General features: G+C 37.9%; 1 protein-coding gene across 5 annotated transcripts in view; it reads left to right on the top strand.

The window, feature by feature from the left end:
- The window catches only part of UTRN (utrophin), a 546,437-nt gene that overhangs the window by 186,275 nt on the left and 340,568 nt on the right, over nt 1–19,594 (top strand). For all 5 annotated transcript variants that reach the window (XM_070461578.1, XM_070461576.1, XM_070461579.1 and 2 more), the window contains 8 exons: nt 523–693; nt 1,785–1,964; nt 7,189–7,323; nt 9,434–9,583; nt 10,972–11,133; nt 11,702–11,830; nt 12,753–12,926; nt 14,773–14,928. In XM_070461578.1, coding sequence (XP_070317679.1) covers nt 523–693; nt 1,785–1,964; nt 7,189–7,323; nt 9,434–9,583; nt 10,972–11,133; nt 11,702–11,830; nt 12,753–12,926; nt 14,773–14,928 — 1,257 coding nt within the window. The remainder of the gene's footprint in view (nt 1–522; nt 694–1,784; nt 1,965–7,188; nt 7,324–9,433; nt 9,584–10,971; nt 11,134–11,701; nt 11,831–12,752; nt 12,927–14,772; nt 14,929–19,594) is intronic.

The raw sequence follows: 19,594 nt of genomic DNA, 5'->3' as shown, positions 1-19,594 counted from the left end.
CTCAGTAGATGGGGCACATGGGCTTAGCTGCCCTGCGGCATGTGGAATTTTCCCAGGCTAGGAGTGGAACCTGTGACTCCTGCATTAGCAGGCACATTCTTAACCACTGGAGCACCAGTGAATTCCATCTTCTCTGTTTTCTAAAAATGCACTTTTAGTGGGGAATCCTGTGAAGAAGGAGAAAATGGACATTTTTGGCTGCTTCAGTTAATAGATTTCCTTGAGATATATGCTTTTATTGATGTAAGTTAGAGCATTACTCTTATGCATCTTCAAAATTATACTAGATATTTCCATATTAATGTCCAAAATGTGATACTGAATCCCAGTTATAATTGTTGTTTTCATTATTGCTTATATTCCACAGCATCAGGACCAAATGTATTCAGGGCTTCATCTGACTTTTAAATCTTGAGATTCTTGGTGGAAAGTTGTTACTCTGTCTTTAGATATTAAAAACTAGAAGTTGACACTTAATGTATTAATATTTGTTTATTCGAGCGAATGACTTTTCCTTTGTAGATCGCTATTAAAAAAAATAGGTTGTCTGAAAGTCAGGAAAAAGTGGTGAACCTGAAAAAAGACTTGGCAGAGATGCAGGAATGGATGACCCAGGCAGAAGAGGACTACCTGGAGAGGGACTTTGAGTACAAGTCACCAGAAGAACTTGAGAGTGCTGTGGAAGAGATGAAGGTGAGCCTGGGACAGTTAGGGCCAAGGCGCTTCATATCTCATCTCCTCTGTCTAGAACCAGTCAGTCAGTCATCTCCCTAGCCTGAAAAGGTAGTATGTACATAAAATCTCTCATAGGAAAATTTCAATTTAAAACAAGTAGAAGGGCAGCTACCATTAATGATTTGGGTAGGGATAGGAAGCTGAGACTCATGTGTTGAACTTAGGCTATGAGTTGAGTCCATGAGGGCCCCTGAGAAAGTCTTCTGTATTAGAATTTTGAGGAGCTGCAGAGAATGACTCATTTACTGGCATCAGTTTTATATTCACAATGTTGTACAACCATCACCACTGTTTATTTCCAAGTATTTTCAGGAAGAATTATTTTTCATAAAGAACAAGCGAGAATTACCTATTTCGGTGGGGAGCTATCTTTATTTCACCAGCCGTATTCTTCCAGCTAATACATAGGGCACACATGAATACCAACCATTTTACTGGGGCAGGTAAGAGTAGTCATAGGAATATTGTCAAGGGATTCAATGTCAGTTGGGTCCACAGGATGTATTTCTTGTTAACTTTTATTCCTGTGTCAATGGTCTTGCACAGTCTCTTTTTTATATATATGAAAAGAACTGGATATCATTCCCATGTTTTTAACACTGTTTTTACTGTCCTTTAGTGTTGAAGCCAAAGGACAAAGTGTCTTGAAAGCTACTTTTTAAAAAAAATGTGTTGCAACTTGCCTATAACAAAAGCAAAAAGTCTCTATACAGAGAGTTTTTAAAAGGATTGTATTTTACCAATGCAAGGGAAAGGCTACCCACTCCAGTATTCTGGCCTGGAGAATTCCATGGACTGTATAATCCATGGGGTAGCAAAGAGTCGGACACGACTGAGCAACTTTCACTTCACTTCACATAATTGCTTTACAATGTTGTATTAATTTCTACTGTTGTAGTTAGCCCTCTTATTTCACAAAGTACTCTCTGTTCCAACTAGGTAGTTAGAATCATCTGGATGTTTTAGTTTGGGTTTGGTTATTTTTTTGAAGAAGAAATTGGTTATGGAGACAGGGAGCTGATTTTTAAGTTCATCCTGTGTTGGAACAGAGGGCGAAAGAGGACGTGCTGCAGAAGGAGGTGCGAGTGAAGATTCTCAAGGACAGCATCAAGTTATTAGCTGCAAAAGTGCCCTCTGGTGGCCAGGAGCTGACATCCGAGCTGAATGTCGTGCTGGAGAATTACCAGCTTCTCTGTAATAGAATTCGAGGAAAGTGCCACACCCTGGAGGTACGGGATCTTTTCTCTGATGCCTTTCTGAGATTCAAACTCTGTACTGTACTGGCTGTTTCCGTATCTTGGAAAAAAAAAAAAACTCTCCGTTTTTCTTTTCAAATACAGTGTCATTAAAGTAGTTCTTTAATGATTGAGATAATGATTGGAGATAATAATAGTTACAATATATTATTAGATGATAATTTAGGTAATAGGTTGATAAGAATGAAACAGAGAAAAGAAAATTGGATATAAGGATCTGACTGCAGTTGGTGGAAGGTTCTTGGAAAAGTTGCTTCTTAGCTTTAGGCATTGACTAAATGTGAAATCAAGGTTTTCATAATACCGATGATCTGTATGGTCTGTTCCCATTCTGAAATTCTAAAACAATGTACATTGAGTACTTCCTCTTTTTTTGCCTGGTAGTACACAGAGATGAACTGAGGTTTCTTTTTTACAATAGTGTCTAAATTTATAAATGAAGAATCAACCATTAGCCTAGTTCTTAGGAGAAGTACTTTAAACTTGAAAGAAATGTGCCTTATATGTGGCTGACCATCATAATAGTTATTTAAACTTCTTGACATCCTGCATTTAAGGTTATTTTTATGAGCCAAAGATTTCAGAGGTTAATTTTTAAAATATTTTTTGGAAATTACAGTTTGTATCTGCTAGATATGTGTAATTGTTAAAAAGGTATACATGTGTCATTTTAAAATTCCAGAATGATAGTGTAATACTTAATGTTATACCTTCCCACTTATATTTTATTAAAAGAAAGTATAGATAGGTGGTGATGACCTTGGCTTTCCAGACGGTACAGTGGTAAAGAATCCACCTGCTAGTTTAGGAGATGCTGGTTCAATCCCTGGGTTGGGAAGATTCCCTGGAGTAGGAAAAAGCAACCCACTCCAGTTTTGACTGGAAAATTCCATGGACAGAGGAGCCTAGCAGGCTACAGTCCATGGGGTCTGAAAGAGTTGGATGTGACTGAGTAACTAAGCACTGAAATTATAGGTTTTACTTAGAGTGAAGGAAATACTAACTTGAATGTGCTGGTATTTTGCTGGACCATTTCCTGTATCCTGGCCATTGGGTTTAAGACGTAGATGATTCTGTGAATTTTTTTTTTTTTAAATATTAAGTGTTTGCTCGTTTGTTTTTATATGTGTGAATTTTGTTACATCTCATTGAAAAGACTGAAGAAGCTCTTCAATTTATAGCAATTTAATTTAAATTTAGTTCAACCTAAAACAAATGACCATATTGTGATAAATCCTAAAATGTCACTGACGATTGCAAACTATAAAGTAAATTCACTAATTAGTCACTCGTTCTGAATCTCCTTTGTGCTAATATGTGTACTGTGCACTTCGTTGCTCACTGGTATCTGGCTCTTTGCGACCCCATGGACTGTAGCCTGCCAGTCTCCTCTGTCCATGGAATTCTCTAGGCAAGAATACTGAAATGGGTTGCCATGCCCTCCTCCGGAGGATCTTCCAAACCCAGGGAATGACCCCAGGTCTCCCACATTGCAGGCAGATTCTTTACTGTCTGAGCCAGCAGAGAAGACCTGTGCTAAGATAAATTGTGTATAATTTGGATTACAAGTCACACTAAGGAAGCTGCAAGTCAAACGCTAACTCATTCTTTAGTAGTAAGATATTGTCTAACATGAAACACCTGAGGTTACTCAGCTGAGAATCTAAAATTCTGTGAACATGTATGTAACATTATGTATGGCTAATCTTAAGTCCCAGTGGATGATCCTGGAATTGAATTCTACTACAGTCTTGTCTTTTCTGTCCCAACCACTCATGATTTTGCTTTTATTTCTTTGTTTTCCTATTTGTTTATAGCCAAAATAGCTACTCATAGCTATTATGTTTAAATAATAGGGTCCCAGGGTATCCCAAGCTAATGAAAGACCACAATAAATTCTGTGTCATTTCTTCACAGTGTCTTTATCACCCAGAGGTGACAGTTTGAGAATGAAGAATGAAAATATTTCAAGGTTTTAGTATTGCTTTGGGAAATACTTTTAGAATTATTTTGGAATTAATTTGAGAGAATTAGTTTAAGAGAATAAAGGAAAAGTGTAAGAAAGCAATATAGATAAAAGAGAAAAGATGACACCTTGGTATCTTTGAACAGAAAAGTGGCAAGAACAAAGAGATTTGAATGCAAGCACTCAGAATTATGGACCTTGGGTAGAAACAGCCCAAACTTCTAAATTAGAGTAAGGATGCTTTTCTTCTGAAGAGTCCAACTTTGTTACCTTGATTATTTCTATATGCCTTTAAAGTGTTTTAAATTATGAAGTATTACAAACTTCTTGAAGAGTATAGATGATATTATTAACACCCATAAATATGTCCCTCAGATATAGCTGTTAACATTTTCCCATATTTTTCCAGATCTTGTTTTTAAAATAGAATCCATTGGCATTACAGAACCTGTTCCCTTCTTTCCCATCCCATCCCATCTCTTGATCCCTCTCTTGAAGTAACTGTTATTCAGAAGATGGTATTTAATCTTCCAAACATGTTTTTATATTTTTAGTGTATACTCTCGTGTTTCAGTTATTCATGGCTGTATAACAAAGCTTCCCCAAATGTAATAGGTTGCAAAGCAACCATTTATCAATTTTTATGGTTTTGTGGGATGATTTGGCTGAGCTGGGTGGCTCTTCTGCTTCATGTGGTTTATGGATGTTCCACTCGGGTTGCTGCTGCGTTCAAGTGGGAGCTCAGCTGGAACTCCTCCTCCAGGTCTCTCTCCGCCAGTTTTATGACTTTTCTACAGCAGATTTCTTTCTTTTCTTTTTTTTTAATTTTGAGCTACTCTTTATTTTTTTTAATTAAAGGATAATTGCTTTACATAATTTTGTTGTTTTCAGTCAAACCTCAACATGAATCAGCCATAGGTATACATATATCCCCTCCTTTTTGAACTGCCCTACCATCTTCCTCCCCATCCCACCCCTCTAGGTTGTTACAGAGCCCCTGTTTGAGTTTCATAAAGCATACAGCAAATTCCCATTGGCTGTCTATTTTACATATGGTAATATAAGTTTCCATGTTACTCTTTCCATACATCTCATCCTCTCCTTCCCTCTCCCCATGTCCATAAGTCTATTCTCTATGTCTGTTTCTCTACTGCTGCCCTGTAAATAAATTCTTCAGTACCATTTTTCTAGAGTCCGTATATGTGCATTAGAATATGGTATTTATCTTTCTCTTTCTGACTCATTTTACTCTATAATAGGTTCCAGGTCCATCCACCTCATCAGAACTGACTCAAATGCATTCCTTTTTATGGCTGAGTAATATTCCATTGTGTATATGTACTGCAACTTCTTTTTTTTTTCCATTTATTTTTATTAGTTGGAGGCTAATTACTTTACAACATTGCAGTGGTTTTTGTCATACATTGAAATGAATTAGCCATGGATTTACATGTATTCCCCATCCCAGTCCCCCCTCCCAGATTTCTTCCTTTCTTTTTAAATATTTATTTATTTGGCTGTGTCAGGTCTTCGTTACATCATGCGGGGTCTGTAGCTGTGGCATGAGAACTCTTAATTGCTGCATGTGGGATCTAGTTCCCTGACCAGGGATCGAACCCAGCACCTTTGCATTGGGAGCACAGAGTTTTAGCCAACAGACCGCCAGGGAAGTCCCTCAGCTGAGTAGATCTCTCAGCCTGCTTCCTGCCTCTAGCAATTTGGGGGACAAGATACCTCTTTTCCCTTCCAGTCTTAGCTGGGAGTTGGCAGATTATAGCCTAAAGGTCAAGTCTGCTTTGTGGCTGTTTTTGTATGGCTCAGGAGCTAAAAATTGTTTGCATATTTTTAAAGTGTTGTTAAAAACAAAACAACACACACAGAAAGAATTAACAAAGAAGAATCTGTGGCAGAGACCAAATGTGGTCTGTAAAACCTAGAATATTTACTATCTGGCCTTTTATAGGAAACTGGCTGACCCCTGACCTGGTAAGCATATCTCATATGGAGTCCACGCTGAAATGTGTCCTCTCTCAGTGGGTCTGAAAGAGGACCGATGCAGGAGGCTCCATGCTGATCTCTGTCTCCTAAATTTATCAGTCAGACAGGCGCTTCCAAGGGGCATGTTCCTCCCACAATTTTACTCTTAGGAACTGAAGGATAAATTCATGCTCTAACACCCAGCTCCCCATAGGAATAGGGAGTCGATCCCAACTAATAGAATTGCTCTTGTTGTTTAGTAACTAAGTTGTTTCCAACTCTTGTGACCCCATGGACTATAGCTTACCTGGCTTCCCTGTCCAGGGGGTTTCCCAGGCAAGAATACTGGAGTGGGTTGCCATTTCCTTCTCTAGGGAATCTTCCCGACCCAGGGATCAAACCCATATCTCTTGGGTCCCATGCATTGGCAGGTGGATTCTTTACCACTAAGCCACCTGGGAAGCAGCTAATATAGTAAGCATATTTTGGATAAAATATTTTTTGGATATATTTGGATATCCAAAATAATATTTGGATAAATATGGTTCTCTGCATATACTGACACATTCATATGAATTTAGAAAAAAGTTGGAAAAAGTCTGTATAGGAGCAGGGTAGTCCCCAGGGAATTCTCATTTCCTATATAGTTGTTAAAAAGAGTTACAAGTCTGAGTATTTTTTTTTTTAACTTTCTATAAAAAAACATAATAATAATGTTTCCCTCCTGGCTTCTTCTACTAATTACATAATTTTATTTTTGGCATTTAAACAGACCCTTGGAATTTATCTTAGGGTAAAAAGATGAGGCAGCTGATTGCTGTTTGCCTCCTACCTTCCTCCATTTGGGCTCCTCTTGTGACTCAGATGGTAAAGAATCTACCAGCAATGCAGGAGACTCGGGTTTGATCCCTGGGTCTGGAAGATTCCCTGGAATAGGAAAGGGCTACCCTCTCCACTATTCTTGCCTGGAGCATTCCATGGACAGAAGAGCACGCTACAGTCCATGCAGTCACAAAGAGTCAGACACATCTGAGGGACTGACTTACTTTCCCTCTAACTGGTCTAATAGAATTAATTGAAGAATTTGATTTTATTCCACTTATTTGAAATTCCAGCTTCATCAGTTTCTCAACGCCCATTTGTACTCATATCTAAATGAAGTTTTTCTTGATTATAGAGACTGTGCAGTCGTAGAGATGCACTGTATCTCTCAATGGCTCTGTGTCTTGTCTAACTTTTTCCCACCTGTTTTAGGAGGTATGGTCTTGTTGGATTGAACTGCTTCACTATTTGGATCTTGAGACCACCTGGCTAAACACTTTGGAAGAGCGCATGAAAAGCACAGAAGCCCTGCCTGAGAAGACAGAAGCTGTCAACGAAGCCCTGGAGGTAGGAGCCTGCATTCTGAGTGGAGCTTTTTGTTGCAGTGAGGCTGAAAGAGAATTCAAATGAGGAACATAATGCTTTATGCCGGCAAACGCTTTTGCTTCCTCCGTGGTTTTCCGTGTAACTTGTGTTTTCTTGCATTGCCTGAAATATTCATACCATCATATATTTAGATTATTGGTGACCTACTAACTCAGCCTCATGAGATGGTTAGTTGTTTTCTGATTAGTACATTTTAGACACCATAAAGTACTCTAGTGGTTCTCCAGATTGTTTTTACCAGTCCCTGGATAAAACTCTGCCTTATGTTATTAGGACAATTGCTCTCTTGTTTCTTCATAAAGTTATTTTTGCTCCTTAGACATGGCAAGGGGCCCCTGTATTTACAGTGCCTCCTACTCTGTTTTCTTCAGATGTGGAAAGTTGGAGGACAGATTGAAAACAGCAGTGTTAGAGGCCTGGGATCCTGTCCCCATGCCGGGACGTGAGCTCCTTGAGGCCAAGAAATGTGCCTGAATTTTCTGTTGTTCCCCAGTTACCAGCACAGCCTGTGGCACATGATAACTTAGTAGCTCTTTCTTAGGTGGAATAAAGTGTGGAGAGAATAGATTTTCTTAGAAGATTGTAGCCATGCTTTTAAAACTGTAAGAACGGAAGGTGATGAAGTGATTAAGAAGATGACTAGATTCAAGGTCAGAAGTAGGTCAGATGTGGCATCTGAATTCTAGGAACCGCATGCCCTGCTGGAGAGAAGGTGTCATTTCTCAGATAAAATAGTAGAGGTCAGAGATTGAATCTATTAAGGAAAATATCAAAGCTTATTTTAAAAACACATACTATCCTAACATGAGAGTTAAAACATTTAGTTCCATTCTAAAAATATGGAACATGGAGAAAAGTATAAAGTCAAGTCTAAGCTAACACTTTAAAACATTTTAGTGTACTTCTTTACAATTATTTTTCTTATTATTTTTACGTCTACATGCTGAAAGGTAGTGCTTTTAGTGACGGGATCAAAGGCTTTGGAGCTTAGGAGCCAAGTTGGCATCTTAGCTCTTCATTTTATTGTGTGTATGTTGGCAAATTACTTAATATCTCTGAGCTTTAGTTTTCCCATCTGTAGTATGAAAATAGTTTTTGGCCTGATGATTAGATTTATGTGTGTATGTGTGTGTGTGTATGTATATAAATTGGAGGTGAAAATGGCAACCCACTCCAGTATCCTTGCCTGGAGAAGTCCATGGACAGAGGAGCCTGTTGGGCTACAGTTCACGGGGTTGCAAAGAGTCAGACACAACTGAGTGACTAACACACACACGTGTATATATATGTGTGTGTGTATAAAACAGTGCCTTGCATTTTATATATGTTGTAGAAGAACCTATTTTTAATAATGTAATTATTTGAAATAATGCTATTTGTATAATAATTGTTTTTTGTTTTTAAACTTTGAATCATACCATGAACATTTCTCTATGTATATGGAAATTATTTTTATGGAATTATATCATCATTCATGTGGAATTCTCAATTTTATTTATTTTATCTAATTATTTATGATCTTGTTCCTTTGATAGATTTCTAGAAGGCAGAATTATTTGTTTAAAAAAATGAGCAATTTTGTTTTTTCTTCCAATTTTATTGAGATACAATTGGCATATAATATTGTGTAAGTTTAAGATGTACAGTGTATTGAGTTGATACACTCATATATTGAAAAATGATTACCACAACAGGGTTAGTTAAATCTCTATTGCTTTACATAATTACCGTTTATTTTTTGTGGTGAAAACCTTTAAGATCTACTGTCTTAGCAACTTTCAAATATATAGTACTGTTAACTATAATCACCATGCTATATATTACAAATTCAGAATTTATTCATTTTATAGTTGGAGATGTTTACCATTTGGCCAACTTCTCCCCGTTTCCTCCACATTCCACCCCCACCAGTGCCTGTTAACCAATCTACTCTGTTTCCATGAATTTGACTTTTTTAAGATTCTACGTATATGTGATATCATACAGTGCTTGTCTTAAAAAAGTGAACAATTTTAAGATCGTTGATATATTTTGCCTTGGTAAATGCATTATTTTTTTTTTCTCTGTCCAGTCTTTAGAATCTGTTTTGCGACATCCAGCAGACAATCGCACCCAGATTCGGGAACTTGGCCAGACTCTGATTGATGGAGGAATCCTCGATGACATAATCAGTGAGAAACTGGAAGCTTTCAACAGTCGATATGAAGACCTCAGTCATCTGGTAAGAACTGAGCCATGCTTGAGTGTTGGTTAAATGTTTATGATATGGAGCTGACCTCAAAAACTTACACCAAGGGGAAAAGTTGGTAACCAGTGGGGATGTTGAGGACATTTAAATACTAGGTGGGGAGGAGTAGACTTTATCAGGCAGGCAGAACTTGATGATTAAAAGGTTTTTATTTTTGTGATTGTTGCTATCTGTGAACTATTTAATTTTCTTTAAAGATTATCCTACAGTTGTATATAAAAATAATAACTCATATTATCCTAGTAAACATTAGAGCCATTCATTGTCTCTTAGATATATACTCAGAATGTATCAAACATGCCTGTTCATATCAGTAAGCAGAGAAAGGAGACTGTTTTTATAGAAGGGATAAGTGTGTATTAGACGTTTTTAGATACATCTTAAAAAATAACTGTTGATGATTAGATCATGAATAGCTTCAAACTTAACCCCAAAGTGCAACAAATAGTGGTTCAATACTATGTACATCTGTAGAACTTTTTTAAACTTTAGAAAAATAGAGATTTATGTATCCACTCTATTTATAGATGTTCTGTTATATTTTATATTTTTGTTTATAGGCTTATTATTGAGTCCTAAAATTGCCCTAAATTTGTAATAAATGACATATTTTTATTTATTTTAGTATGTTATGTAAGAAGTCTTTACATTTTTCCCTTTTTTATTGAGGTATAATTGATATGACATTTATTAGTTTCAGGTGTACAACATAATGATCTGATTTTTGCATACACTAGAAAATAATTACCACTAGAAGACTAGTTAACCTCTGGTATGATACACAGTTACAGTTTTTTTTTTCTTGTGATGGGGATTTCTGAAATCTAATCTCTCAACACAGTATTGTTAACTATAACCATCATGCCTTACATCACTTCTGCATGATTTATATATTAAATTTATAACTAGAAGCTTGTAACTTTTGACCCTCATCACCCACTTTGCCCACTCCCAGCCCCTAGCCTGTGGCAACCACCAATTCTCTGTTTCTGTTAACTTGGTGTTCCTTTTTGTCTTTTTCTTATTTTTGTTATATTTTAGATTCTCTATATAAGTGAGGTCGTACCATATTTGTCCTTTACCCTCTGACTTGTTTCACTTAACATAGTGCCTGCAAGAGCATTTTCCTATTTTGTTATGTTACGTATACAGAAAGAAATAATTTCCTGCAAGATGCATAAGGTATTAGAAGGACAATTTCACTGTTATTGCTAATTATTATTTATAGTGCAGGCCAAAGTCTTGAAGTAGTGCTTTTATAGTTTGCTGTTTTTCTTGGTGGTTAGAACATAAGGGTTTTCTTATATTCAGCCATTTCTGTTTGTCCTGAGAGACTAATGGTTACATTTCCCCTCCTGTAGGCAGAGAGCAAGCAGATTTCTTTGGAAAAGCAACTCCAGGTCCTGCGGGAAACTGACCACATGCTTCAGGTCTTGCAGGAGAGTTTAGGGGAGCTGGACAAGCAGCTCACAACGTACTTGACTGACAGGGTAGATGCCTTCCAAGTTCCGCAGGAAGCTCAGGTACTGCCAGGGATGTGAGGGTGTTCTGCTCGTAAAGGGAGCGTCTGTAATCATTTCCTCACCTGCACGGTCTCCAGCCCTGCCCACCATTCAACCCAGAATCAATGAGAGAGGCTGACCTTACTTACAGGGCAGCATGTGGGTTTGGGGGTTCTCATAGTTTTTATATGAGGTCCTAGTGAATGGCCACCATTTAAAAATTCTAATTTTCTAAGCTATGAAATTGGGAAGATTCTGTCTTTGTAAATAAGTGGTGAGCATTCGAAATGACCAGTGCAAAGACCGTGCACCATGCACAGAGTCCTGCAATATGGGTGGCCATATTGTTATTATCCTGGAGGAGGAAATGGCAGACCACTCCAGTATTCTTGCCTGGAAAATCCCATGGACAGCAGAACCTGGCAGGTTACAGTCCATAAGGTCACAAAGAGTTGGACACCACTGAGCGACTGAGGATACACACACATTATTATTATGCTGCATGCTGATTAAAGCTTGTATTTTACCTCTTGTATGACTCTATGAAACTTAGAAAAGACATTCTCTCCCTTTTCTAATCTCTCTGTAGAAAATCCAAGCAGAGATCTCAGCCCATGAGCTGACTCTAGAGGAGTTGAGAAGAAGTACGAGGTCTCCACCCCCGACCTCCCCAGAGGGCCGGACTGCCAGGGGAGGAAGTCAGATGGATGTGCTGCAGGTGAGGAGGGGGAGCAACTTCCTTTTACTTCTCAGTGTGTTGGGCATAAAAAGAAAATGAGAAAGAGCTGAAGACTTGCATGCCTTTGGTCTTCTCTGTGATGTGAAGAGGGGGCTGGGAGTGATGTGTTGAAGGAACCCTGCATCCTAAGGTGAGCAGCAGAAACAAATTGTTCTCTGGGTGGAAACTATTGGATCTGAATTTTCTAGTTGAGAAGACAGAGCAATCTCGATTTAGAAGTTCACTTTGTATAGGTCTTTCCATTGACTAGAACCTCCATCAGTACAGGCTTCCCTAAAGGCTCAGTGATAAAGAATCTGCCTGCGAATACAGGAGACGCAGGAGACATGGGTGTGATCCCTGGGTTGGGAAGATCCCCTGGAGAAGGAAATGGCAACCCACTCCAATATTCTTGCCTGGAAAATTTCATGGACAGAGGAGCCTGGTGGGCTACAGTCCATGGGGTCGCAGAGAGCTGAACACGACTATATGCATGCACTCCATCAGGACTGCTGTGGCTGGTACACTGGGCCGGCTGAGTCCATGGGACACAGTATGACTTAGTCTGTGATGGAAGAAGCAGACTGACTTTCACTTTGATTTTGCGTTGAAGGGCATTATGATTTCTAGTTTTCTGAACTGTGTTTTGCAGACAGGTGAGAAAATTAACGTGGTTTTCATTCCAGTGAGGCTAGCCTAGCCTTTCATTATATTTCAGATTGAGACCCTGAGTGTCAAGGAATTCATGACACTGGGCTGTACAGTTCCCTAAGATGATCAGGCAACCTCACAGATTTCTGTTAAGGAATATTTTTATTGTTCCTTTATTCTACCCCTTCGTGAAGTATGTGTTATGCTAATATTCTCTGCTGAGAGAGATGATCATTCAAATGTGAATTATTATTTTCATTTTTGCCAACAGAGAAAACTTCGAGAGGTGTCCACAAAGTTCCAGCTTTTTCAGAAGCCTGCTAACTTTGAGCAGCGCATGCTTGACTGCAAGCGCGTGCTTGATGGTGTGAAAGCAGAGCTTCATGTCCTGGACGTGAGGGATGTGGACCCTGATGTCATACAGACCCACCTGGACAAGTGTATGGTGAGGCCACTGGCTGGCTAATGTGTCCAGTGGGTTTTCCTGTTGCTAACATGGCTTCATCTAGTGCTTATATATATGTTTTGTACCATAGTTGTTAGTCTAAAATGTGCTAAGAATAGGGATACATGATGAAAAACAGGTTAGAAAATTAGAAGTGTGGTCCTTTCCTCCTCGGAAATTAGAAGAGATAGGAGAGAGAGTAAAATCAGAAAAAATCAGTAAAACCAGCAGAGAGTAAAATCAATTAGTACAGTGTAATGAGATAAGGAAACTAGAATAGACATGCATATAACATGATTTAAAAACAAGAGGAAAGCATATCTTAATCACAGTATGAAGTTAGGGAAGACTTTAACAGAATGTGACTAGCCAGCTAAATTTTAAAGGATAAATTTGAGTTAGCTAGAAGAACCAGGAAATGGCAACCCACTCCAGTATTCCTGCCTGGAGAATCCCATGGACAGAGGAGTCTGGCAGGCTATAGTCCATGAGGTCGCAAGAGTCGGACACAACTTAGTAACTAAACCACCACCAGAAGAACCGTACTTAGAGTGAATGTCAGGAATATTGCAATGTACAGCAAATTCTCAAAGAGAGTAAAATTTTAAATTTTAATTTATAAAGTTTAAGCCTAAAGTGTGAAAGGAGAAATTATACGTAGAATAGATGTCAGTGATGTGGTAGCATAAAAATCATTCTCTAGGAAAATAAAATTTTAAGTCAAAGTCTAAACTTAAGATGTAAAAGAATAAATTATTTAAAAGACCTTATTACTCTTTTAGTTTTGAACTTTAAAATTCAGTTGCACAGGAATTTAAAGATCATGTGCCTGAATATTCAGTCTTAGAATTAATGTTCTGTTTGAGTAGAGTCATGAGAAAACTGAAGGTGACACTTGTTAAGAAAAGTCTGGGAAGAGTTCTTTGTGCTTTTCAAAATTGCAGTCTCCACATGTCTGTTGCATACTGAAGATTGTTTGATTACTTAAAAACTGGAATGAATGGAAGGATGAACAAATAGGATGAATTTTTATACATAATATGTGTGCATATGCGTGAATGAGTGTACATGTATATTTACTGAGATACAGATATCAACAAAGCAAGCACTGTCCTTGACCTTGAGTCATCTAGTCCAGTGGTCTGTTAACTATGTGACCGCGCCACATGACGTGTTTCAGGTCAACACTATGATGGATGGAGATAAGAGAACCTGCCCAGGATAAAGCTGTTCAGTTTCAAAGCAGTGAGGATGAGGGCATCTCTGAATTTGACCTGTATAACTTCAGCTTCCTATGGTCATATACATATTGATGCATGGAGCTTTTATATGTCTTTTCATTATGTAACTTAACAAGTGCTGCTCTTTGTGGCAGACTTTGTACTTCAGAGAACTGTAAGAAAAAATTGAATCTTAATACTTTCCAAATTCCCACAGCCAGAAATAGCCAGCATTAGCTTTTTTCTAGTCACGGCATTTAGGATTTTGAAAAATGTAATTTTAAAAAATGTTGGACGTTCAATTTTTAGTCCTCATGTTTTCCCATTTTATGTAGGAAAAATGTTCATATTATCAAGTACTTTCCTAAGCCTTTAAGATACAGGTTTGAGTCTTTTTTAATAAGACAAGTATAATCTCTACGAGTGTATTTTCTTATCTGAATTTAAAAAATTATTACAACCTTGATCTCATCTTACTCCTTCTTTGAACCAGATCTGAGAGAGATAAAACCCTTTGATCTCCATGGTTAGTTCTTGGCTGTCAATCTTTGTCATCCATGTTCTGAAATGGTTCCAGTTACCACATTTTCACTAATATGTAAAATTTGTCTGGCTTTATTTTTAAGAAACTCTATAAAATTTTGAGTGAAGTCAAGCTTGAAGTGGAGACTGTAATCAAAACAGGAAGGCACATTGTCCAGAAACAGCAAACCGACAATCCTAAGGGGATGGACGAACAGCTGACTTCTCTGAAGGTTCTCTACAACGACCTGGGCGCCCAGGTGAGAGCGCCGCTGTCTCTCTCATCTGTGTATTCTGAAATTTTACTTCTGGGAGAGGAATGCTTATTTGAATTTTATGGCATCGATAATACATGTTTTAATTTATTCCAATACTTTTTATTATATATCTTTAAAAGTGTGTGTTGTCCATGAGGGCCACTCCATTTCTTCTAAGGGATTCTTGCCCACAGTTCAGTTCAGTTCAGTCGCTCAGTCGTGTCAGACTCTTTGTGACCCCATGGACTGTAGCACGCCAGGCCTCCCTGTCCATCACCAGCTCCCAGAGCTTGCTCAAACTCATGTCCATTGAGTCGGTGATGCCTTCCAACCGTTTCATCCTCTGTCATCTCCTTCTCCTCCCGCCTTCAATCTTTCCCAGCATCAGGGCTTTTCAAATGAGTCAATTCTTCACATCAGGTGGCCAAAGTATTGGAGTTTCAGGTTCAGCATCAGTCCTTCCAATGAATATTCAGGACTGATTTCCTTGGGGATGGACTGGTTGGATCTCCTTGCAGTCCTAGGGACTCTCAAGAGTCTTCTCCAACACCACAGTTCAAAAGCATCAATTCTTTGGTGCTCAGCTTTCTTTATAGTCCAACTCTCATATCCATACATGACTGCTGGGAAAACCATAGCTTTGGTAGTTATAATGATCATCTGAATTAAATTCACCCATTCCTATCCATTTTAGTTCACTGATTCCTGAAATGTTGATTTTCACTCTTGCCATCTTCTGTTTGACCACTTCCAATTTACTTTGATTCACGGACCTAACATTCCAGATTCCTATGCAATGTTTTTCTTTACAGTATTGGACTTTCCTTTCACCACTAGTCACATCCACAACTGAAGGTTGTTTTCGCTTTGGCTCAACCTCTTCATTCCTTCTGGAGCTATTTCTCCACTCTCCTCCGGTAGCATATTGACCTTATAGACACCTTTATAGACCATATAGACACCTACTCACCTGTGGGATTCATCTTTCAGTACCATATCTTTCTGTCTTTTCACAGAGTATGTTACTATTAAAATGATGAATAGTTACATAGAAATGTATTTTAATGTGTAATCCAGACTAATTTCTATATTTTCAAAGGGTACGGACATTTCATAAGTTATTGTGAGGAAACTCCACAAGTAATAGTCTCCGTAAACACAGGTTATTGGTCCTTGGGTTTCTAGATTGAACAATCCATTGAGAAATGTTAAAAACATTAGGACTCTAATAAATAGTATCAGGAACTTCACATTAATCCAGCAGGATTTAAAATCTTATCCAGAAACATCTATAATTTGGACATTTTGGTGAATTTGTGAGGAAGTTGTTAGGCCCTTTATTGCGAATGACTGACTGAATCCATTAAGCTTAACGTCTTCTCTTATTGAGAATCTCTGCCCTGAAACCAGACAAGCAAAAACAAGATAAAACACAGAAACAAATGAAGTGAAACATTCTCATTAATATTGAAAAGCTGTGTTAGATAATATATTAGACCCTTCTGTGGTTATTAAATGTTAACCAAGTTTCTACACAAGCCCAGAGAATACAAGCTGAAATTTTGTGATCACTTTGAGATTACTAACAGTCATACATTTCCTGGGCAATTTGGATTTCACTTCTGCAAGATCAGATTACTGATGTGATATACTGTATACCATTTTTGATACATTTCACATCTGGAACACGTATGGTAAGAGCTTCTTTTTGTATTATACGGCTGAAGTTATTTGTGAAATATTACTGTATTATTTGGGCTTCCCTGGTAGCTCAGATGGTAAAGAATCTGCCTGCAATACGAGAGACCTGGGTTCAATTTCTGGGTTGGGACGATCCCCTGGAGAAGGGAACAGCTACCCACTCCAGTATTCTGGGGAATTCTATGGACTGTATAGTCCAAGGGGTCACAAAGAATTGGACAAGACTGAGCGACTTTCACTTTCACTGTATTTATTAATTGACAGGGCATTTTATAAATGGTAACAGTGTGGCTGGTTTTTACACCAAATTTCTGTGATTATGGCTTTAGAGTTAAGTCATTTTCTCACTCAACACAACTAAACTTTAATGTGTATGAGGAGTTATACAGGCAGTTAGAGATATAGTGATGAGCAAAAACATGTTATCTCTGCCAAGTGGAACTGTGAGAAATAAAAGAAGAAAGCTTTAATCAAGCAGTCATACAAAGTAATGTCAAATTATCAGCCTAAAGTGTTATGAAGGAATATATGTAGCACTGTAGGAGTATGTGTAAAGAGGGATTTGATCCAGTCTGGGTTAGGAAAGCTTCCCTGAGCAAGTGGTGCATAAGCTGAGATCTGAAGGATGAGTTGTCGTAGTAGCCAGGGTAAAATCAGTGGAAGAATTTTTGAGGCTGATGCACCATCATGTGTAAAGGTCTGTGGCAAGAGGCAGCGTGGTACATTTATTTGTGTGGCTAAAGCAGAGAGAACAAGTGTGGGAACAAGGTTTTGGAGAGATGTGATGATACCAGATCCTACCAGTGTCTTTGAGTTTGTGATAAAGATTTTAATCTCTGTCTCTGGAGTAATGAGCAATTATTGCAGGGCTTTAGCAGGGAGAGAACATGATCAGATATATGTTTTTCTAAAAGGTCACTCACTGCAGTTTGGAGTACATTGCAGACAGGCAAGCATGGATGTAAGAAGACCAGTTAGGAAGTCATTGTCATGCTCTTAGTGAGAAATGATGGTGCTTGAACTAGGGTGGAACATTGGAGATAGTATGAACAGATTTTTTAAATAGATATTTAGGATGTAAAGTGAGCAGGACTTGGTGGAGGGTTTGATGTGGAGATGCAGGAGAGAGATGAAGGAGACTCCTGGGTTTTGGGCTTGATTGAATGGCAGATCACAGTGCCATCACTGGGATGGGACACTTAAAGGCAGAAGCATGGAAAATCATAAACATGTATGGGATATTTGACATTTTAAGTGTCTTTGAGAGAGTTAATTGCATATGTCAGATATTCACAGTTATTCAAGTCTGGAGAATATATCTGGGATGAAGATATAAATTTTATGAGTCATGTGCATAGAGGTGATAATTAGAATTTTCAGTGATGATGAGATTGACTAGGGAGAGGATATATCAATAGTGAAAAAAGAAAAGGTCCTGAATTAGTAAGTTTTGAGGGGTTGCATCACTTAGGAGGATATTTGAAGAAGATGAGCTTATAAAAGAAACTATATATGTAAGTGTATGTGTGTGTGTGTGTGTGTGTGTATGTATATATGTATATCACATTTCTTCATTTATTTATCAGTGGCTATTGTGAATAATGCTGCAGTGAATATGGGAATGCAGATATCTCTTTAAAATAATGATTTCATTTCCTTTGTTATATACCAGAAGTAGGATTGCTGGATGATAGAGTAGCAGTTCTTTTTTAAATGTTTTGAGGGCCCTTCCTATTGTTTTCCATAACTGCAAACTTGACATCTGCTCAGAAAGTAGATCTTAAGTGTTCTCACCACAGAAAAAGGTAACTGTGTGATGATGGACATGTTAATTAACTGTGGTACTCATTTCACAATGTATATGTGTATAAAATGATTACAGTATACACCCTAAAAACGCATATTGTGCAACCATATATTTTATATGCGTGAGAAACTACATATAAAAAAGTGGTAAGAAGTGATAGTACCCCAGGAATGTGCTAGGTCTGGGAAGCTGAAGGATGGAGGGGATTTGGAGAATGAGTGTAGGTTTTTGTTTTGAATATTACTGAAATATTAAAAACAAGGCATCCCCTTAAAAGCATACTTTAGATCTTTTGCCATTGGGGTCATCACTGAGCTTAGCAAAGATGATTTCTGTGGAATGATGGAGGTAGAAGCCAGAATATCACTGGCTTGAACATTCTGTATGGGGGATGACAAATGGTTTTGAGAATTTGTATGGGAAAGGTAGGAGAGAGGGAGGGAAGGTGGGGCCAGAGGAGGAAACTTGTGTGTGTGTGTGTGTGTGTGTGTGTGTGAGAGAGAGAGAGAGACAGACAGACAGACAGACAGACAGACAGACAGACAAATGCTTGGGTATGTTTCATCCTTGGTGGGAATGATCCTATTGAGAAGGAATGCTTGCATATCCAGGAGGGAGAAGGGATAAGTGGTTAGGTAAAAGATTTACAGCTTGATACTGCCTAATTTAATATGCAGTACATCTTAAAATGTATTGATTAGATCAGCTGAAGAGAGTGTAAATTGTTATAAGTTGAACTGTAAATTATTTTCTTCCTGGTATACCAAAATCTTTGGTAGCATTAAGTTTTATGATGATTGTGTAGTTGCCTGGGCATGTCAGTCAGATAAGTATCGTAATATCTTTTAATATAATTCAAATATTTTTCTCCTGAAGTCTGCCTTGAGGTGCTATTAATTTAGAGTCATGAATTTTAATTAAACTCCACAGGAAAACAATTTCACTTTTAAGAAGGAATTGAATAATAATCAATCTTGGAGACATGCAAGAGTAAAAATAAACTTATAGGATGAGTAAGAAATGCAATCCCGTTTTACTTACTCAGAAAATTTGATTTCTATATCTAAGAAAGTTTATATTATTTTATATCATCTAAAAAATTTCATCCCATACATGACATTTCACTCCACCACTTATAATATTATCATCTATACATACATG

Source organism: Odocoileus virginianus, chromosome 34, assembly GCF_023699985.2.
Source record: "Odocoileus virginianus isolate 20LAN1187 ecotype Illinois chromosome 34, Ovbor_1.2, whole genome shotgun sequence".
NCBI classification, from domain to species: domain Eukaryota; kingdom Metazoa; phylum Chordata; class Mammalia; order Artiodactyla; family Cervidae; genus Odocoileus; species Odocoileus virginianus.
Note: the sequence above shows the minus strand (reverse complement) of the source record. Positions and strands in the feature narration are given on the sequence as shown.